This window comes from Spermophilus citellus, assembly GCF_964194105.1.
Source record: "Spermophilus citellus genome assembly, chromosome: 17".
In the NCBI taxonomy this organism is placed as follows: Eukaryota; Metazoa; Chordata; class Mammalia; order Rodentia; family Sciuridae; genus Spermophilus; species Spermophilus citellus.
In genome coordinates, this window is record NC_138199.1 from 36726870 (window position 1) to 36750289 (window position 23420).

The 23420-nt window shown below is 40.1% G+C and overlaps 1 protein-coding gene across 7 annotated transcripts in view; it reads right to left on the reverse strand.

Annotated features, from left to right (window-relative positions):
• The window catches only part of RFFL (ring finger and FYVE like domain containing E3 ubiquitin protein ligase), a 96096-nt gene extending 76234 nt beyond the window's left edge, over positions 1 to 19862 (reverse strand). For 6 of the 7 annotated variants that reach the window (XM_081271094.1, XM_081271098.1, XM_081271095.1 and 3 more), the window contains exon 1: positions 19612 to 19862. In XM_081271094.1, coding sequence (XP_081127220.1) covers positions 19612 to 19801 — 190 coding nt within the window. In that variant the 5' untranslated portion in view covers positions 19802 to 19862. The remainder of the gene's footprint in view (positions 1 to 19611) is intronic. The other variant, XM_081271097.1, reaches the window with a different exon arrangement.
• Between the last annotated feature and the right edge of the window lie 3558 nt (positions 19863 to 23420).

Consider the following 23420-nt stretch of genomic DNA (forward strand, 5'->3'; position numbering starts at 1 on the left):
ACTTGAAAGGAGAAAAAGTAAAGTTCATATCATATCCTTCTGTCCCCTGTTTAAAAAATGCAAGAGTTCCATGTCCCATCAGCTATTTCTTAGCCAGGGCATTTGAGGCTGCTGTACCTAGCCTTCTTGTCTTTCACAGTAGGTCTCACAGGACATGAACTCTGGATGTAGCTGCCAAGCCAACTTGTCATTCAATAAATGTTAGGTTAATTAAAATGTTCAAGCAGATACTTTCATTCCTTTTCACGGGACTAAGTTTAAAAAAAAAAAAAAGTCTTTTATCCAACTCACAGAATTCTCCTTAACTACATTATTCAAGTAGGATAACCACTCTGGGCTTTTATAAAATATTATAATATGTTTCCCACCTTTTTTCCCCCTCAACTTCAGTGCTTCCTATTCAGAAAATGGCTGTTTAAAGAAACTTTGTCTTCAGTGTGTTAATTAGTCCTTTTCAAATGATAAAAGCATCTTTATTGCAGCTGACAACAATTATCTTGTGAACCACACTTTTAAAAATATTTCTGTAGTTGATGATAAGTCACAAACATTCTAATATGAAACAACTCTTAGGATACAAATACAGAACCTCATTTGGAAAAAACATGGTATTGTTAGAAAAGCTTCTGGCCCATTCAACATTAGTGAACTCTAAATAAGGGAGAGAATATCCAGATTGTAGAGTGTCCAAGAAGTAATATGAAATAGGAGGAAAGCAATCAAGAACCAGAAGCATCAGAACTCCATAACTGATAAGACAAATACCATTCAGCAGGTGAGGAGAGCCTCTGAAGCTCTGGAATTCTGATAGTTTTTATCAGTTTCCCCAAAATACAGCCATACTCCATCCTAGTTCCTTCTTTTTGACCAGAAAGGTTGAAGATACACATCTGGAGCTTATGAAAGACGCTAAATTTGAACTATGGCTTCAGAGGCTTCAAGTTTTATGAGGTTATATGAAAATAATGAGAATATGAGATTATATAAAAATAAGAAAAATAACTGCAGTATGTGATTAAGTTCTTTCAAAACATTATTTTAGGGTTGGGGCTGTAGCTCAATGATAGAGTGCCTGCCTGGCATGTGTGCGGCACTGGGTTCAATCCTTGGCACCACATAAAAATAAATTAAATAAAGATATTGTGTCCATCTACAACTAAAAAGAAAAAAAAATTTAAACTCAAGTAATTTATACCCAAAATTATTAATAGGGTTTGGTAGTATAAACTCTACCACTGAGCTACTACTTTCCTAGCCCTACGTTTATTTATTTATAAATAAGTGGCGCGAGGGTACACACACATACCCCGTACATAAAATTTCACCACACATAAAATTTGTATGTATCCACACCCACTGTTTTACTTGAATAGAAAAATGTAACATCATTTATAGCCCACATTTATTTTTTCCTCCGATAGATCTTAGCATTATAAACAATAAGCAAGTGTCAAAAAGAAGTATTCATTTCTCAGGATTCTGTAACTTTCAAATCCTCAGAAAATTAACAAATGTACAAAAAGAACAGAGGATAACACAACCAGGCAGAACTGCGATGGGGACAAGGATCAAGGAGCTGTGTTTAGCTTTCCTGGTATTTGAACTTTTCTTAAACAACAAGGATATATTCAAATATGACTCTGTTATTTAAAATTCAGTAAATTTTCACAATTTTTATTGTTTACATACTACTTTATTACTGGTTCTTGTCTTCTATCATGTGTTAACAATCAACAAATAGAAATGTACAAAAAGCATAGATCAACTAAAAGAATGGATCTACAATTTCTTACAAATTGTATGCAGTTTTATTTTTATGTTGGAATGTAGAAATCTATATTGATAATATTTTCTGATAGTAAAATTGTACCTAATTAATAGATTTCAAGTAAATCAAGAGCTCCTGTCATTCTACTTCTTGGCTTCCGCTGAGCTTTACAATCTGATTCAGTTTGAGAATGACTAGTAATAAGCACACATCAAAGTCCAACAAATGTTTTCCATCACGTCAAGAAAACTCAAATATCACAGTGAAAGTGGTGAAAAGAAATCTTTTCTCCTTTATATTCTTTCCTCTCCATACCTTCTGTCTACTTTCCACCCCCTGCATCTTAAATGATACTGAGCATTTCTTCTTTTTATCAACATTAATCTTAAGTCCACTTCCTTTTTCTGATCAAGAAAGTTAATTAGTAAATCTAAATTTCCAGGAATCAGTGGCTGTCTCACACTATTGCTAATTAAAGACACTGCCAAAATCTAATCTTTTGTGTTCAGGAATCATATTACCTTTTTTTTTTTTTAAACTGAAGTACCTACTATTTAAGAAAAATAATATGGGTGCCAACCAAACATCTATCATCTAATAAATCATAAAAACTTAAACACGAAAAATGAAGTAAATTTTAGGATAGTCAAAAATCAACTGTAGGGGTACTTAGAAATCAAAAGGGTGCTTAGTGAAAATGATTGCTTACCATCTCAGTCCTTCAGATGCTCTGAATTAACAGAAGTGGAAGGAGACCCCAGAATCTGAATTTTAAATAAGCGTCTCTCCCCCACACAGGATTCTGATGCAGAAAAGAGCCTTGGAGTGTACTTTGAGAGACAGGTGACAGCTATTTTCCCTAAGTGCTACTCAGGGCAAAATCACTTTTTTTCCCAAAGACCACCAAAGCAGAACAGTAGTCACACTGAGCAGGTCCTAGACATCAGTCCCCTCACCCACAAGAACCACAAAGAATATAATAACTGAACTGTTATTTTGTTGGTTGGACCATTATTTTCTTCAAGTCTCCAGAGGCAATTATCCTAACTACTATTAAGGACTTCAGCTGTCACCCACAATCTTGTTACACAGAGACATTTTCATACCTGGGATGCAATACAAGGGGCTTAATGGAATTTTTATAGCTGTGAAAAAGTTCACTTGACTCAACAGAACAGTCAAATGAAACAAAGGCAAAAACCTCCCCCAAAGGTACAGGTTGAAAGTTGAAGCTTTTGACTTCCTGATGAGGCAGTTTTGCCAGAAATTCAAACCATGGATGCTCTATAGCTCATGTGTCTCGAGAGTGCCCAAATGTCAACTTATCACCACAGCATCAGCCAGCACAGGCTCACTGTAACGTTTGGAAGCACAAGCCTGCTGTATAAAATGGCCTCTCCTGGGAGACAAAGGCTGTCGCCATGGCAGAGATCATTCCATCTTGGGGCCAGAAGGACCAGGCAGTCCCTTTAATCTTTAACGAGCCACTTCTACGTTCAGAAATGGGAACTGGCGATGCTCAACCTGCTTCACAGCACTCTGCTGCAAAACAACCCCCGAGTGGCATGATGGTATGCCAACCAAGTCTGTCCCCGCTGGTACAGTTACCAGAATCTGTTCTATAATGTAATTGTGAGCACTTTATTATCCACTATGGTATAATACTTCATATCTCAAGAAAGGTATCCAATATCAAGAGCCTAGCGATTGCCTACCTCAGGCACAATGAAATAGTAGGTTCCTGTATGTCAATAATTGAAAAAGTAGCAAACAGGCAGGAAAGGGAGGAATCCAAAACTGTCAAGACAGAGTCTGAAGACCCGATGACAAGGCTGAGAGAAAGGAAGTCAGCGATGTGATCAAACTGCTATCTTGCTATTTATTTCAGAAAACTGGCAAGGGAAATCTTAGAACTATTTGATGGGTGTAATTTTCTACCCAAGGCTATTTCTTAGTTTTCTTCCTGAGCTGCTAATACAGAGAAAGGGCAGGGAAAAGGCCCCTATCATCAAACTCCATCACCTAAACAACTGTTAACAGCTTCAAATGAAGTGACGTGGGCTCGTGTCCTATTACTTACCTGCCCCAGTCACCTTCCTCTCAGAATAAAGATTCTGTAATTCAGCTTTGAAGTTTTCCTGAATTCTTAATAATTCTTTACTGTATACCTCTGGATTCTTCTCCTCCTTCTTACACACATGCCTTGCTTCCAATAAGTCAAACATTCCAAACGTTCACCCTGATTTCCACTAAAAAATGTCATAGGATTAAGTTACCTTTGTCTCATCCCCCAAATCTAGGGGGCCTTTGTCAACATTGTGAAGGGTGATTTCTAGCCAAGTAGAGAAGATTACCTGTTCACCCACAGTTCATCTTCAAACTGACTTCTGTAGGCTATGGAAATAAAAGGATAAGACTGCAGAACTAGAATGTCCCATCAAGGTAATTAAAGTAATGAAAGAGAGAAAGACAACAGAAGGAGAGAATTCAAAATAAAGACTGAACTATGCATTTCAGTAGCACTTAAGAAAACGGCTCCATCTGACTAAGCAGCTGATGAGTAGACAAATACCCAAAGGCCTGCACATTCTCTAGAGACCACTGTGCTCACAATGCCTGTTTGCTCCCTGATTCTGCAAGAGATCACTTCATAACCTCAGACTCAGTATGTATGATAAAGCGGATGAACACATTTCAACATCCAGAATTCTACTGATCTACTTGCAAATAAAGTTACAGACTTACTTCATCCCAAACCCATGTAACAAGGAATAAAACATTTTTTTTTTCAAGTCTTTCAAGGGTAGGGAGAGAGTTACGGAGAGAGAAGATGATCACTGGGTACTCAAGTATAGTTTGATAGAAATAAGAAAGCCAGGGCTGGGGCTATAGCTCAGTGGTAGAGCACTTGCCTTGCACGTGTGAGGCACTGGGTTCGATCCTCAGCACCACATAAAAATAAATAAAGATAATGTGTCCATCTAAACTAAAAATAAAAAAAGAAAAAAGAAAGAAAGAAAGAAGAGAGCCAGGCACAGTAGTACACATAATCCCAGCCACTGGGGAGGCTGAGGTAGGAGAACTGCAAGTTCGAGGCCAGCCTCAGTAACTTAGTGAACCCTATGTCAAAAAAAATTTTTTTAAATATTTATGTTTAGTTGTAGTTGGACACAATATGTGATGCTGAGGATTGAACCCAGGGCCTTGCATGTGCTAGGCGAGCACTCTACCACTGAGCCACAACCCCAGCCTCTATCTCAAAATTTTAAAAATTTAAAAGATCAAGGACTAGAGATATAGCTCATTGATAAAGCACGCCTGGAACCAGGGGGGTAAAAAACGAAGGAGGAGGAGAAGGAGAAGAAAAAGAGGAGGAAGAGATAGGACTAAAGAGATTTTGCTATTTGATTGCAAGTAGGGTGACTACAGATAATGAGATTGTACTGTGTGTGTTTTGCAGTATTGGAGTTCAAACCCAGAGCCTCACACATGCTAAGCAAATGCTCTCCCAGGTCCTTTTAAAATCTTATTTTGACAGGGTCTCACTAAATTTCTAAAGCTGGCCTCAAACTTGCAATCCTCCTCTACTTCAGTAACTTAGTGAACCCTAGGTCAGAGTGGCAGGGATTACAAGCGTGCACCACCATGCCATACTGTACTGTGTATTTCAGAAGCTGGAATAAAAGAGTTTGAATGTTTTCACCACAAAGAAATGGTAATTGGGGCTGGGGATGTGGCTCAAGCGGTAAGGAGCTCGCCTGGCATGCGCAGGGAGCTGGGTTCGATCCTCAGCACCACATAAAAATAAAGATGTGTCCACCGAAAACTAAAAAATAAATGTTAAAAAATTCTTGGGCTGGGGATGTGGCTCAAGCGGTAGCGTGCTCGCCTGGCATGTGTGTGGCCCGGGTTCCATCCTCAGCACCACATACAAACAAAAGATGTTGTGTCCGCCAAAAACTAAAAAATAAATATTAAAAAAAAAATTCTCTCTCTTTAAAAAAAATGTATGTTTATATGTATGTATGTATGTATGTATGTATTTATACTGGGGATTGAACAGGGGCACTTTGCTATTGAGCTACATTGCCAGTCCATTTTGTAATTTTTCATTTTGAGGCAGGGTCTAAGTTACTGAGACTAGCCTCAAACTAGCAATCCTCCTGCCTCAGCCTCCCCAGTTGCTTGGATTACAGAAGCTTACTACCAGGCCTAGCAAGAAGACAGACATATTTAATCTGATTTAAACATTACACAGTATGTTGAAAACTCACATGGCATCCTATACATATGTACAACTTTTATGTTTTTATGTAAAAGTTAAAAAATAAATTTAAAATTCAAATTAACAAAAAAATAATAATAAAGAGATACTTCACACATCCCTTTTCTAAAAGAACAAACCACAATGGTTAAAGGGAAGAACCATAATGCACAAGGCCCTAGATTCAATCCCCAGCACCACCACCAAAAAAAAAAAAAAAAAAATACGAGCAATAATAAATGTTATCCAGGATATGGGGGGAAAGGTATACTCATACACTGCTGGTGGGACTGCAAATTGGTGCAACCACTCTGGAAAGCAGTGGGAATGGAGCCACCCTTTGATCTAGCTATTCCACTCCTCAGTTTATATCCAAAGGACTTAAAATCAGCATACTACAATGACACAGCCACATCAATGTTTATAGCAGCTCAATTCACAACAGCTAAACTATGGAATCCACCTAGGTGCCTTTTACAGATAAATGGATAAAGAAAATGTGGTACATATACACAATGGAATATTACTCAGCCTTAAAGAAAAATGAAATTATGGCATTTGCAGGAAAATGGATGGAACTAGAGAATATCATGATGGGCTGGGGTTGTGGCTCGGAGGTAGAGCGCTCACCTACCATGCATGAGGCACTGGGTTTGATCCTCAGCACCACATAAAAACAAAATAAAGATATTGTGTCCACCTATTACTAAAAAATAAATATAAATATAAGATAGAATATCATGCTAAGTGAAATAAGCCAATCCCAAAAAACCAAAGGCCAAATGTTTTCTCTGTTAAGTGAATACTGATCCACAGTGGGAGAGCCGGGAGGAAGAATGGAGGAACTCTGGATTGTGCAGAAGGGAATGAGGGGAGAGATGGGGTGTTGGAGATGGGAAGGATGGTAGAATGAGACAGACATTATTACCCTATATACCTGGATGATTACACTATTGGTGTGCCTCAGCATTATGTACAGCCAGAAGAATGAAAAGTTATGCTCCATTTGTGTACATTGTGTCAAAATGTATTCTACTGGGGCTGGGGTTGAGGCTCAGCAGTAGAGCGCTTGCTTAGCACGTTCAAGGACCTGGGTTCAAGGACCTGAGTTCGATCCTCAGCATCACATAAAAATGGATAAATAAAGGTATTGTGGGGCTGGGGATATAGCTCAGTTGGTAGAGTGCTTGCCTTGCATGCACAAGGCCCTGGGTTTGATCCCCAGCATCAAAAAAAAAAAAAAAAAAAAAAAAAAAGATATTGTGTCCAACTAAAAAAATAAATATTTTTAATAAATGCATTCTACTGTCATTTATAACTAAATAGAACAAACAAAAAAATAGGGCTAAGGATGTAGCTCAGTGGTCGAGTGATCCTGAGTTCAATCCCTGGTCCCGCCCCCTCCAATTAAACAAATCAAATAAAATTTTAAAATTCACATGGAAAATTTCCCACAATAAACTTTTAGGGAAAAAAAAGCACTGTGAATAGGTGAGGAATATACATTTATATACATACATATGATAGATATGCACACTGACATGCATATTTACACATATATGACACAAGCAGAAATACAAAATATATATAATTAAAAGTCTAGCTGGGGCTGGGGTTCAGAGGTAGAGCACTTGCTAAAGTCTATAACAACTACAAAAAATATTTTTTTTAAAAATTTAATAGTAGTTACTTCTGGGACAGATGAAGGTTTAGCTTTTGCTATATATGTACATTCTTATGCTATCTTGGTATTTTTCCCCCAAAGACCTAGACAGAGGTTTATTTAGGAAATAGATACAAATTCAAGGGAGAATGGGGGCAATCTCAAGAGAGATGCCTGTGGGGTAAAGCAAGGAATATTCCTTCCAGGGAGAATGTGAGCCATCCCCAGAGATAGTCTATTTTAGTATTTTTAAATGAGCAGTGTAAGCTATCAATATTGTCAGGAATAAGGTTCCAAAGACCACTTGACAAATAAAATAATTTGAACAAGATGCTATGGTCATGGTTACAAATTTGTAAGGAATTAAGACATGCAAAGCAGGAAATCACAGCTTACTGGCATAACTGTGCTGTTTGCAGTGCTATGCTAGGTACTATTGGGTATAGACTTAGCCCCTACTCTCCAGGAAGCCACTGGGCTAAAAAGCAAGATAACAGACCCCTGGCCACACTGCAGAGGCAGAACCACACTCAAAATCCACCTTTGTTGGCCAACCCAAAAATATAACCTACTAGAACAGCTAAAAACTTAAAAATAACAATACCAAAAGTGAGAATACAAAGAAACCAGATCTCATCCATTGCTGGTGGGACTGTAAAATAGTACAGCCACTCAAAAAGAGTTTGTTAATTTCTTGAGAAATCTGAAAACATGCACTTACCATAGACCCAGGAACTACATTCCTGACACTTAACCCAGGGAAATTAAAACTTGTGACCATACACTCACCTGTACACAAACCATTCACAATGGCTTTATTTCTAATAGTTCCAAAGTGGCAATAAACCCATAATGCCCTTCAAGGACTGTGGTATGCGCAGATAGCCAAGTTTTACTTTCTATACTGATCAGGGCTTCCTACTGAAAATGGTCTAGCACCATGTATTCCACTAACATCCCTTCCAACATGAGGTCCTGTGGGTCACTAACACTATGGATCTTACAGAGTCATTGATTCCTTAGGAGGGCCTGTTGACAAACAGGAAGGCACAACACTGGTACTCAGAAAAATGAAAACAAAATACCAATGAACTATTCTCTAACCCAAAGCTTTAGATAGTCAGATATGATTTTAAAGGTGGCTGGCTTATGTATCAAATACATTTATAATTTTAGAATTATGAATAAACTGCAAAACAATTCTTCAGAACTAACAGAACTAGTGTAAGAAACCGATATTGGTAATATTTTAAAATCCCATTCCACATAAGGAGGCTCATGTAAAAGCATAGCTTTAAGCCTACATTATATAAAAAAGAACTTATTCATAAAGACCTCCTCCAAAAAAAATCCTATGAGATGAGAAGATGGAGCAGGAGGCAACTGTAGCCTCATGACTGAGAGCTTAGCCTTTAATAGAAGGACTTTTGGGTTTCAATGCTGTACTGCCTTAGGCCTGCTCTTTAACATCTCTGTGCGGGGCTGGGGATGTGGCTCAAGCGGTAGCACGCTCGCCTGGCATGCGTGCGGCCCGGGTTCGATCCTCAGACCACATACCAACAAAGATGTTGTGTCCGCCGAGAACTAAAAAATAATATTAAAAAAAAAATTCTCTCTCTCTCTCTCCCTCCCTCCCTATTCTCTCTCTCCCTCTCTCTTTAAAAAAAAAAAAAAAAAAAAAACTCTGTGCAGCATTTTCACATCTGTGGAACACAAATAATAGTACCTACATTAACAATCATTAGGTCATTGAGAGAATTAAATGGGTTAATACAGTATAAACCCCTGGCACACGAAAAGCACACAATAATATTAGTACTGTATGTACAAGGTACCATAGATTGAATCTAGGGCCTTGTGCATGCTGGGTAAGCTCTCTACCACTGAGCCACAGTCCCAGTCCATTGTATTCATACTGTTTATAGAGGTAAAGGATACACAGGGAAATATCACATAGCAAAAGAAATGTCAGTCTTTTGAAGAGTCTTACACAAAATTCTCTTACTTTTATACAAGACTGTGCCTTCCCCTAACTCCTACTAAAGAATGCTCACAATTTCGTTCAGAAAAAAAGTCTCATTTTACCCAATGGAATGAGTAAAGTAAATCCTGCTGAGCATGCCCAACACTGCCCAAGCTCCTATGGCCAACATATTATTTCAATAGCAAAGGGGACTGTTTAAAGACAATTTTATAACATTTACCACTGAATTTTCACCAGTGAAAATTCAAGATTTCTTGTGGCAGGCAGAGACTTTCAAAAACATCTGAGCCCTCACTAGTGCCCCACCCCTCTTTCCTAATCAAGGTTATGGTAACCAAAGCCCTCTACAGGCTGGCACGGATCTGACCACAAGCTCTCCCACTGACTAGTCATTAACTAGGAAAGAAAGGCCCCAGGGGCCAACAACAGTCCATAAACAGCCCCTTCTTTGGTATGAGAGGGTTTATTGTAGAAATGCTTAAAGAAAAAAACACTTGACTTGAATAACCGAGATACACCCAATGCCTTTCTCCCCCTTCTAGTTTCCTAATCTATTTAGGGAAGAACCATAGAAATTGTTGTGATCAGAAACATAAATTGTTTCCAGAAGTGTTAAACAATGCTTGTCCAAAGGCCCCAATATAGCCAGGGGTTTAGACAGCTGTGTTAGGAGCCACAGAAGCTGCATTTTCTAACCAGCATTGCTTCTGGACAATTGAAACTTTCTCTGGTGCAAAGTCCAGACACAGGAAGCAGTGTTCCCTGCAAATGTCCAAACAGCTTCATTATTGTTTAACTACCAAAATAACACTCCAATAATCTATCAAGTTTGACATTTCATCCAACCAAGCAATCAAACCAGGATGAAAAACATGCATGGAGAAATTATTTTCTCCCCTAGCCCCAAATCAACAAAAGTTTTGACATCACAGACATAAATTAATAATGCTTCTTCCTAGACTACTTATAAAAGACCTCTGGAAAACAAATAGAAACCAAAGTGCCTCAGTTGGGTGTGCTGGCACATGCCCCAGTGACTCAGGAGACAGGAGGATCACAGGTTCCAGGCTAACTTCATTAACTTAGCATGGCCCTAAGACTCTGTCTCAAAATAAAAAAGGGCAGAGGAGGGGCTGGGGTTGTGGCTCAGCGCCTGGCACGTACAAGACCCTAGGTTCCATCCTCAGCACCACATAAAAATAAATGAATAAAATAAAGGTATTGTGTCCAACTACAACTAAAAACTATTTTTTTTTTTTAAGGGCAGGGGATATGGCTCAGTGGTTGAATGTTCCTGGGTTCAATCCCCCATACCAAAAAAAAAAGTGATGCTTGACTGAGAAGACCAAATAATACTAAAACACACATCAACACTGAATTACATACTATGGCATAAAAAACTGCTTTCTTGACATCATGTTCAGAACTCTTGAATTTTGTGCTAATCCTTTCCAAACAAAACTAGAGGGCTTTTTGAGGTGCTGGGATCAAACTCAGGCTTCCCACATGGTGAGCAAGAGCTCTGCCACCGAGTTAATATCCCCCAAACCTAGAGGTTTACCTGTGTTATTTCTAAAAAAAAAAAAAAAATTGAGAAAAAAAATATTTCAGACTGCTATTTGCAAGCATTTTCACAAATAACACTGTAGCCTAAATTGCATATAAAAATCAAATCAGATATAATTGTCAACATATTTTCATTCTTAATATTAATTTTGGTAATACAAGAGATATGCTGGTATTCTCTATAAAATATTTTAACAAGTAAATGCAATTTAGGAATCTGATAAAGACCATCTGGAAGAGAAATAGAACTACTTTCATTTTTTTTTTTGAGAGAGTGGGAGAGAGAGAGAGAGAGAGAGAATTTTTTAATATTTATTTTTTAGTTCTCAGCGGGCACAACATCTTTGTTTGTATGTGGTGCTGAGGATTGAACCCGGGCCGCACGCATACCAGGCGAGCGTGCTACCGCTTGAGCCACATCCCCAGCCCCTACTTTCATTTTTATGTTCCCCATTAATCGGTGGGTTCACAGTCACTATTCCTTAGGCTGTCAGTCTACAACAGTCCCAAGAGTTGAAAAACACTGAGAATGATGGTTCAGTGTCATCTGGAGGACTCAGTCCAACCACATGGCCAAGGGTGGACTGGGAAGGCAGAAGGCCCTTTGTCAAGCTCTCCAGGAATATTCTGATACAGCCCTCTCCTCCCCCACTCAGTAAACACTGGCTAAGGTACACTTCAGCTCGGTCTAAAATGATTATGTAAACTCTTCCATGGTATATGATGAAATGACCAAGAATGGTACCTGAATCTAGTCTTAACCCAAACACAGAAATAGCTTAGTTTCTGTTCCACTCTAATATTACTTTTTCAGTGCAGGTGGGATGGCACCCAGAACCTTGCTCATGCCAGCAAGCACTGTACCACTGAGCTACATCTCCAGCCTCTCTTGATTATCTCTGAGAACAAGGTGCTCGAAGGTCAGAAGTCCCTCTTCAGGTGGGCTAGAAAAAACCAATTAGCTCTAAAATGGCTCCAGAGTGACAACAAACAACTTCTAACTTCACTCAGTGAAGTGGACAAAGATTGAAAAGAACCATAAAAGGAGGGAAGAGAAGTGGTCCCTGAATTCCAGAATAATCTCCACCTATTCTCAGAAAACACCTGTATATTCCTCCCCTTATTATTATTTTCTATCCTTTATCTATAACCTCCCAACCCCCAATAGATTGAGAAACTAATCTGTGGAGCCCCTCTTCCTGCTTGGCTAGAAATAAACTACCTTCCAGGCTCAATCTGTGCTGTCATGTTACAGGTTTCACAATTCAGGGGGAAAAAGGACCCAGTTTGGGGTCAAAATGGTAACCCCTGAAAGACTTAAGAATCTTCCATTGTGGACTGGGAAATTACTTTTGCCTCAAATTATTCCTTTTTATCCCCCTTTGCATACAATTTTAGTCCTTTCCATTTGTCCAAACAATGACTGCTTATCTTCAAAAACAATTCTACCTTTGACTAAATAATCCTCAAACTAGCTAAACTTCAGTAGATCGACCTTGCTATCCCCCTAGTAAACACTGTCCTCTTTCCCCAAATTAGAGCACCCCTTTGTTCAGAATTTTCAAATAAAGAGTATGCATTAGTTAATCTTCCACACTGTGTAAAATAATAATTAGCATGGTTAAAGATAGTAATAATCCAATCTAATGGCAATTGGCTATGTACCCACTGACCCAAGACCTAGAAGATGAGAAGCCAAAAGAGGACAAAGGAGCTGGGGTTGTAGCTCAATGGTAGAGCACTTGTCTAGCATGTGTGAGACGCTGGGCTCAATGGTAGAGCACTTGTCTAGCATGTGTGAGACGCTGGGTTCCATCCTCAGCACCACATTAAAATAAAGGTACTATGTCCATCTACAACTAAAATTAAAAAAAAAAAGAGAGAGAACACAAGCTTGGTTATTTCTAAAACAGAAATATTAATTATTATGAAAGTGAAAAAGCATGAGAAGATTTGCAGAAAAATACAGTGGCAGACACATGCTTTCCTATACGTTTTAGGATAAAATATATTAATTCATGTGCCACCAAGTCTGTGTTGTAAGTACCAAGATTTTGTAAAGCAATGAAGAGTAAAAGAAGGAGGTGGGGTGGAAGAGGAGGACATTCCATTTACTTAAGAAAGTACTTTTTTCCTTTGGAATCTTTTAACATAATCCAGCAGTTGCAAATAAACAATGGTGCTGATTACTAATGAATTGCATTTAACCACTAAGAAGCCTGTGCCAGCAGAGCCTCCGGTTGGCCTAACTTCCGGTAAATTTCAGAATGACTAGGCAGCATTTCTTTAAAGAGGATGGATACTGTTAAAATGTTTCAGCAAATTATACTGGCTCCTAGTAGTTCAAGTGGGGGTGGGCTTTCCCTACTCTTAAAACTAGTAACAAATGGCTGTGCTGGAGATCCCTGATTATTCCCTATCTTTAGTTGTAATTTTAGAAAAGCTATGTGAATGTTAAACTAGGAGACTAAGGCTTAACCAACCTGTCTGTAGCTGTAGAGAGAAGCAGCTTTAAAAATAAAGTAACACCAGCTCAACAAAATAAAAAATGCAAATGTGCTCAAGCACATGTAGAGTAGCAGTTGAAAAAAGTTTCGGAGAGAGCTGGGAGGTTTTGCCTGTACTTCTTCATGGAGAGCACCAAGGAGAAATTACTAGACCAAGGTCACTTTCATTTAAAAAAGAAAAGGAAAAAAAAAAAAAAAAAAAAGGTTAGTAACCTTAACATAAATATTTTAAAAAAAAATTGTATAGGTCATAACCATGAAAGTAGCAGCCTGCTGAGAAGCCCTCCAAGAATCCTGTAGGAAATTAAGTGGAGATTAGAATAATTAAATGTAAAGTCTCCTTGAGAACAAGTTCTGCTGCTGAAGACTAAAGTCATTTTTATGAAACATACAGAAAAATTATGAAAGGATTTACCAAGCATCACAGCCTTTCTACTTTCACATCAGGTTTGTAAATGCTATGATCTTCCAAAAAAAGACCAACCATTTGGGGAGGGAATTAAATAATACAGCTTATCAGAGAAAACCACCCCATTCTCCAGTCTTTGCAAAAGTTCACTTGCTCATGGAACTGTAATGTACTTAGGAGTTGCCAAAAATTACACACATTTCCTCAAAAGAGATGGAGGAAAAAATATAATCGAGGGGTAAAAGGCCAAACATTGTCTCTTCTGAATGCTTAAACAGCCAATTATGTGGCTTAATATATTAATTCTATAGAAAGAAAGAGACTATTACAGGAAAGTTGAATAAGACATCTTAAAAAATGTACCCTGGGGCCTAAGTCCATTCAACTGACAGTAAAATCACCCCTCAAAAAAGCACTTTTATGCAACATCTAGTATTTTAATTTTCCAGCTGCCAACAGGAATATATAAAGGAGAAGAAATTAAACTAATTATGTCAGCAGCACAGTGAACAAAACTTTAATTGTATCACACACTAGACATTTACCGAACAATACAAAGGCCCTTAAGGGTAGAAACTTCTTTAGAATATAAATGATTCCCAATCAATATGACAGAAATTAGTCTGTTTAGGCAATAAACAGATTCATAGTTTAGGTGCAAAAATTCGACAATCCAATATAAAAAATAAATAAATGGTATAAAGAAACTAATTTTTAAAATGGCTTTAAATGACTCCATGATTTACACATGCTGTATCTTTATTAGGCCCTTAAAGCCAGTATTGTACTAATCAGCTTCTTTAACATCCTGCACACAAAAGAGCCTATTCATTTAGCTGGAAGACAGGTGTTAGCAACCAGCAACCTCTTTTAGCCTCAAGTTCTAGGGGCCCAGCCTATATTATTATGGCGTGATTGGCAAGTCAGGAAGGACACCTTGAAAGAGAGAGACAGAAGGAAAGAATAAAAAAGAAGACCAAAAAGGGAGAAAGGAAGATAAGGCAAGAAATGGATGTCAGGTACTACTTAATAGGGCCACCCTCAAAGCCTCATAGCCTAATCAGAGCTCCTGGGCTACCATCCAAATACATACAGCAGAATTTGGATAACGTTATTAATAATTGAAGATAGTAACTCTGGGCACGTGCCAACACTCCACTCATTCTGAAAAAAAAAAATTTAAACATTGCTAATTGTCCTATGACTCATTTTTCTTACCCATATTCTCTAGTTCACTTTCTACTCTAGTACACTTTCTACAAGAGCTGAGTAGATATTCCTGGAAAGAGATATAAAGGCTAGATTTAGAAAGACATCTTAAACCTACAAAATAAAAATCCTACAGAAAAAGTGGAAGAGAAACTGAGTGGCCTACAATGTACGAAAAACATCTGCTATCTTAACTTTAGTATGCATATTTTTCTTCATTTGGTTGGCTTATTTTAAATTCTTACATAGAGAATTCCCAGGCATCTCCCATCATTGATCAAAACTAGATTCGGCTACCAATTCAGACCTCCAGTTGTTTCCACATTATCACTCATTTGTCCACTCATGAGATAAAGAAAGCTACTTTCACCAGAAACTCTCCCTCATGACTCCTGACAGATAATACAGCAGAGGTGCTTTGCTGTAAAGCAATTAACATAAAAGTTATAAAAGCTCTTTGTTATCTGTCATGACTAGGAAATAGATTATTCTAGCAAATCAAACATCATGGACAGCATGATGCTATTAGAAGAACTACCAATTTAAAAAGAGTTTCAGAGCATACAATTTCAATAATTTTAAAAAACAGAAGTGAACCCCAATTTTCAAAGTTCCATAAGGCTTGTTGCACAGGAAATACAGTTAAAAAGAAAATACAGTTAAAAAGAAAATGCAACAGTTCCCAAACTAGGCTGCATATCAAAAGCATGAGGAGCTTTTCGGAAATAATGTGAGGGAAGTTTTTTAAATAGCGATTCCTATTCATCACTTACCTACTCAACCAAAATGTCCAGGAGGTGGGGCTGGGAAATCTGCATTTTAAAAGAACCGCCTGGGTGACTCAGTTCCAAAATGCCAGGTAGAGAATCTTGCAAGGAGTGGCTGGCCTTAGGTAACTCCTTGCAATAAAAGCTAAAAATCTAAAGCTGCTCTAAATACAATGTGACCTTCCTTTGATGAATCAGGAAACTTCAGGATCCTCCTATGCCACTGGGTCATAATTCACTACTAGTGACTAGTTGGTGCACTGGCAAAACCAGAAAGTAAGAAAAAGTAAATGAAGACTTCCTATTGGTAGAAAGCTGGAAAAACCAGCTCTTTTTTTACTATCAGATTTAAAGAGCTGGTCCTCTCCCAGAAGAAAGAAGGTTTTATGCTTGCTTTAAAAGAAGAAAATGTTTCAAAACATGTAGTACATGTAGTATTCTTAACTGCTTAGCTCCACTTCAGATGTAAACAGACTCAAATGCATCAAAAATGTGGGATATTCAGCCTGAATAAGAAAAGTAAAGGAAGAACTTCATGACAATCTAATGAAGAGAAAGGATCATGGGTTTAGACTGGCATAACAGGATTAGATAAGACCAATGTCCCAACTGTGGCAGCTGTTAAATCCTGGGAGCAGGAAGAAAGGAGGTATATTTACACCTGAGGCCAATGATTACTTACCTGGGATGGCTTTTATCTGAGATATAAAAGGATATTCTACTAAGGGCTCAACTATTTTTAGGATTTTAAAACTCCAGGACTATAAGGTCACAAAATAAAATGAACTTTTCCCTATATCAGAACTTTTCTCTATTTAAGAATGGGAGACTGTGTGTTTGTATATGAAAAAACTGTCCTTATAATTGAAAAATCTTTTTTATACAAACATCAAATAACATTGTCAATAACTAGTAACCAAACATGGAGCTGCAGATCTCTCTCAGTGGTAGAATGTGTTCATTATGAAGGAGGCCCTGGGTTAGATTCCCCAGTACCATAATAATAACAATAACCACCATCAATCAGTAACTACACCAAACTAGTAGTCATTACCAAACAACAATAATAAAAACAAAGCAGCTCTTCCCTTGAGACTTCACCAAAGGCAATCTAAACCATCTGTTCTCATTAAACTCTAAATTACACCTTAACTCTGTATTGCAGAGGTTATGAATTTCCAAAGTACAGAGGTTAAATCTTGTGCTCTCCAAACATAAACATTACTGTCAGTACAAGTTTGGTATAAAAGTCTCTGTCATTAAAACAGCAACAGTATTAAAAATTATATTACAAGAATAAAAATCAAGGTGGAATTAGTCCAACATTCCTTAAGTTTTTGTAGGTGTTTTCACAAAGTACTGGGTGACACCAATACAGACAGGAGTGGCTGGCTGTATTAAACATCACAGTGCACATGTAATTAGAAAAGAAAAGGTGTCCTTTTCTTTGTTTTTGTTGATGTTTCCTCATCTTACACATTAGTCAATGAAAATGCCTTTTGCACTAATAGGAACAGTATTCTTATTAAATGGCACTAGGCAGAGTTATGTCAACTAACTGAGCCAAGAGAAAGTTTGAAAACAAATTGTTGAGCTTTCTGAGAACAGCTCTCTCTTTGTGCTCATTATTTTAACAGTTGGCTAAAGTGGTCAATTTAGAGGATTTATAATCCTCGATCCCAATGTAAACAGGATAACAGCTGATCAATATGAGAAGTTTTAATGGGCTGTTCTTCATAATTAGGTAGACATTAAAATGTGTGTATATCCTAAATGACATATATTCATGCACAATCAAGTTATTAGTCCTGACACATCAATCTGCAACTGTTGTGCCCAATATACAAACATTTTCAAACTTAAGAAAATAATACCTCTAAATAAACCCTAACTTATGAATTGTACTCTGAAGTCCAGAATTAAGAAATATGCAATAAAATTTACGAAATGCTTTTCATCATATGTTTCCTTGAATGTGAAAGAGAATGCAATCAGGGAAAAGGGTAAAGTTGTCAAACCTGAAATCCCCTTACCAGAAAAAGAAATATGGCCAGCTTTCAGTTCTAGATCTCTGTATACAAACTCTGCCTAGGCCCATGTCCCCTGACTATTTGAGTTCCTAGAAAAATGGTACAATACATGAACAGCCTTGCCTTCACTTCAATACACTAACCATCACTGAGAGAACTACAGGGCTCTCAGTTGTAGTAACAGTGGTAACAGGAAGTCTCTGCTCTTTAAACCACCAGTCCAAAGGATGTAAAGGAACTTACTGCTTTCTTAAAAGGCTATATGCACCCTACAATGTTTGTTCATCTGTCACTCTGCCCTATAACCAGGGTGCAAAGTGACAGTTATGGGCAAAGCCCTATTTCCAAGCTAACAATAATTCTTTCCTGTAGTAGACTGGGAAGAGTGTGGTACTTTTTGTTTTTTGGGTTGTTTTGTTTTTTTTTTTTTTTTTTTTTGGTTCTGGAGATTGAACCCAGGGTCACTTTATCACTGAGGTACATTCTCAGCCCTTTTAATTTTTTTAATTTGAGACAAGGTCTCACTAAGCTGCTGAGGCTGGCCTCAAACTTGCTATCCTCCTGCCTCTGCCTCCTAAGCAGCTGAGATTACAGGCGTGCGCCACGCACTCTTCCTTGACTACACAGGTTTTCCCCCTATAACAAATGACAGACCAACAAGAAGAAGAAAATATGCTGTTGTCTCTTCTGCCAGCCTAAAATCAAGCTCTGAGCAGGCAGATCCGCGGAAGCTCTGGGCTCCCCTGGTCCAGCCAGACTTCCCCATGCCTAGTCAAATGTCTCCCGGGCAGCTAGCTGGAGAGAGGCCCCACTTCCCTCTCTGCCTTGCCCAGTGCCGCACAGTGGCGACCTTTCACACATCCTGGAGAGGACGGCTCCCAGGAGAAGGAACTGCGGACCCTGTGGGATAAGAGCTGCATTCCCAAACTTCTCCATCATACCTCCAAACTCCAAGCCTCTCTCCTTCAGCCTCCTCCTTCATCCAAGCAGCCCGCGGGGCTCCTCAACTAGGAAGGGGACAAGCTAGCTCTTATAGAGGGGGGAGCAGGCCGCCGCAATCCTGCCTCAGTTTCCTCTGCCTTACAAAGAGGCGTCCTGCCCCACAAGCCAGCTGGACCTGCCAGTCTCTAAGGCGCTTGGGTATAGCGGAGGACACACCGTCCCGGGTTACCGTCCCCGGTTACCGTCCCCGCGGGTGAAATGCTTTGAGGGCACTTTCAATGGGACAGGTGTGGGCTACCCTGAACGCAGAGACTTCCAGCGATGAAGGTGCTTCCCCACCCCTGGAGGGTAGGGAGAGCCCCAGGCCGCGCCCCACACGGAGGAGGCGACCCCAGCCCACACTCTAGGGTACCGGAGGCCAAGGAGCGGCCCCCGTCCTCCCGCCAGACCCCACCCCAGGCCCGGCGTCCCGCGGACCCCAGCGCCGCCGCCGCCGCCTCACCTGCCGCGGCCGCCTGCCCGGCCCGCACCTGGGTTAAGGAGGGGAGGGGAGAGGCCGGATCCGGGCCCAGACACCTCAGACACGGGGGGTGCGGGCTTCGCCGCGGCGGCGTCTCCGGGGCTGAGGGGCACAGGGGGGCGGTCGCGACATCCTCACGGGCGGCCCCAGGAAGTCGCCCCCCCAAACCCATCCCCTGGCGGCTCGGCGCGGCCGCTCCCGCCCCTCGCGCGGCTCCGCCCCCGGATCGCCCCGCCCCCGCCCGGGAGCGCGCCTCCGCCCTGCCGCTCCACCATAGAGAGGAGCGAGGCGCGCGACGGCTAGAGCGCGCTCTCCGCGCGCGCCCCCTGGCGGAGCCGAGGCTCGGGAGGCGGGGCGGGCAGGAGCCGGTGAAGCTTGGGTGCGCAGAAAGCAGGGCGTCTGGGGCGCCTTGTTACCTGAGCCACACAAGTCTGATGCCCGAGCGAAGGGTCAGGGTCTGAGTCTCGGCTGGCCTAGCCCCGGTGTGATGACCTTGAGCGAGTCCCTTAACTTCTTTGAATTCGTTTCGTAGAGTTTGGAAGTGGCCTCACTTTGGTAGCTTGGCGTTCCGCACCCAGTGCTTTGGGCGGGCGATGATTCCCCAGTCCCCCGCGGAAGAAACCCGGCCCGGTCGAGGTCCACAGTTGGGAGATATGGGAAGCCCAAGCTCTGGACATCAGGACCGGTCCTTGTCCGCTCGCGCTCTGACACCTCCCTCCTGTAGCATCTCCCAGTCTAAACCCCTGGGATTAGTGCTTTCTCCTTAGGAAGGTTGGGAAACTGCTGAGAAAGGCTGTGGTAGACTGCAGATGAGCCCCGCCAAGGAACCACCTGGGCCATTCATCCGCCGAGTACCTTTCAGCGAGGCACTTAACCTTTCTGAACTCTTCCCCATCCCCGGAATGCAGGTTGCCCTGCGAATTAAATGACCTGATGCCCTAGCATTTAGTAGACTATAATGCACGAGGATAGCATAGGGGGTCCTTAGCCAACCTGAGCTAAAAAGATGCCTAGGTATGAAAATAAATAAATGCTAATCCTTCTTTTGACTGGTGTCTAATGACACAATTTCCTTGTATTTATTTATTCATTTTTTAATTTATTTTTGTTGTGTTGGGGATCAAACCCAGAGCCTTGCCACTTCTAAACTATATCCCCAGCTCCTTGTATTTTAAAATAAGTAATATCATAAGAAAAATTGAGATAAAAATATATATGCATCAGGCTTTGTCATTTTATAAATATCTTTATTTCCAATCCTCAAAACATCCCAGGAAACCCAGCGTGGTGGCTCTTAAATCCCAGCTACTCCAAGGGCTGAGGCAGAATTGCAAATTCGAAACCAACTTGGGCAACTAGTGAGACCCTTTCTCAAAATAAAAAATAAAAGAGGAAAAAAAATTTTAAAAAAAGAGGCTGGAGATGTTGCTCAGTGGTAAAGCACCCCTGCGTTCAACTCCCAGTACAAAAAAAAAAAAAAAAAAAGAAAAAGAAAGAAAGAAAACTGAGTGTTGTTATTTCATGTTATCATATTAAGTAATTTACCCAAAACCATACAGATAAGCTGGAATGTGAAACCACTTCTTTTCCTTCACCTGGAATGCACAGAAAGATCTAGAAGTTTTCTATATCTGAATTAAATGTGCCCATATTTTTTCCTACCTGGCTATTTTTGTAACTTTCCTTGATGCAATTCCCTGTCTTCTCTGTTTCTTTCCAGGGGTTTAGTCTTCCCCACAAAAAGAGAATAAAGTCCCTCTTTTCCCTCTCTGGTTCCTTTTCCCTTGAGATGCCGACATTGTCCATCCTCTCTTGTTTCTGAAATGGATTCCTGAGCAGTGACAGAGGTGTAGTGTTCTCCATGACATCTCTGAATATGAATCATACCCAGAGAAAATATAATAGTTTCAAAATAAGGGTAAAATGAGAGTCAGGGATATCCTTTTTGTAAACTTGGTTTATGAACTGAGTGCTGAGTTCTGAAAGGGAGTGCATTTAATCCACTAATTGGACCCAGTAATTTGGAGTCTGGATCATGACATCCCATGGAAATCTTTCTCTGGGCCCTCTGGTCCATATTATGGCTAAATCATTGGAATACTGCTAAATAATGTGCATATCATTGAAGCGATGAGGCCTCGGAGCTGCATTTACCCATACTCCTCTTTTCTCCACCTTAGGCATTATCACCATCACTATTTTTCATCTTAATCGTGCCTTTCCACAGAGGCACCCCATAATATACCCATTGTGCAAGTAATCTGAAATCCTTTTCGGTGAGCAATAGTATTTAGTAGTAATAAAACACTAATTTGTCTACCAAGTGACATATTTATAGGAGCTGTTTACTTTGACATATTTTTATTATTTCTACTCATTTTGCTAAGTACTTTCCAATACATATTTATGAAGCACATGCCTTTCCCCAAACAGTAGTAAAAAAATAAATCTTAGTATTTCTTTTATTAGTAGCAAAAAGGCTTGTAAGTCCTAGTGCCCTGGTTTTTGTTAGTTCTGGCAAGAACTGGAAGAATTAATAGTGACTGAACACCTACTATGTGCCAGATTCTCTGCTGAAAGGTCACTTTACATAAATTACCTGTTTAATTCCCCTGAGATATATATTTTACCAATAAGGAAAATGTAATTCCCCTGCAACATAGATTTTACCAGTAGGACAGAGACATTATCTTGTCCAAGGAACTCAGCCAGGAAGGGCTTAGCAGGGTTTTGAACCTAGATCTTTTCCTGATTCCTAAATCCTGTATCATCGTTCTACTTCACTAGGCACCCCAGTGGAATTTCTCAGGACCTCATATATTCTGTAAAATACAGAGTATCCCTTTCTGAGACAGGCTGCAGAGGTTATGCCAGAATGGAACACTTAAACATACACAGGATGCTAGCCCTAATTTATTTATGGGTAAATTATGTATTAATTCCAAGGGAGTTATTCCCTAGGAAATCAGTGGTAGTATAGCTCCCAAAAAGAAGGACCCAGGGCTGGGGATGTGGCTTAAGCGGTAGCGCGCTCGCCTGGCATGCGCCCGGTCTGGGTTCGATCCTCAGCACCACATACAAACAAAGATGTTGTGTCCGCCGAAAACTAAACAATAAATATTAAAAATTCTCTCTCTCTCTCCTCCCTCCCTCCCTCCCGCCCCCTCTCTCTCTCTTTAAGAAGAAGAAGAAGAAGAAGAAGAAGAAGAAGAACCCAAACTGAAGCCATTCCTGAAAACAAGACTGGCCACATTGTTTGCAAGCACAGTATAAAATGAGGACCCTTGGTCAGAAATTCAAAATTACAAGATGGCCATAACACAGCTTTAAACTAAGTGCTGGGCCCTTCTGAGCAAGGTGTCCGGGATGACTGCACGGGTCACACCACCATGAAGCTGCCCTTCCTGGACAGAAGCTCTCACCAGTATCTCTAAGGCATCATGAGCCTCCCAATGATATGAGATTGAGTGCCTATGATACACCTGGTAATATGATATTACCTATGATATTTGGCACTTTACATAAGCTACATGACCCTAAAACAAGTCTATGAAATAGGCATTATTTTTCCCATTCCTCGGTGGATGAAACTATCTTCAAAAGGCCAAGTCACTCATCCACTGTCATAAAACAAGTAAATATCAGAGCTAAGACCAACTTTAGTTGAAATGTTAAAAATCCTGCTCCTTAGCTGGTCATGGTAGCACACACCAATAATCCCAGTGACTCAGGAGTCTGAGGCAGAAGGACTGCCAAGTTCAAGGCCAAACTCAACACTTAGGTGAGACCCT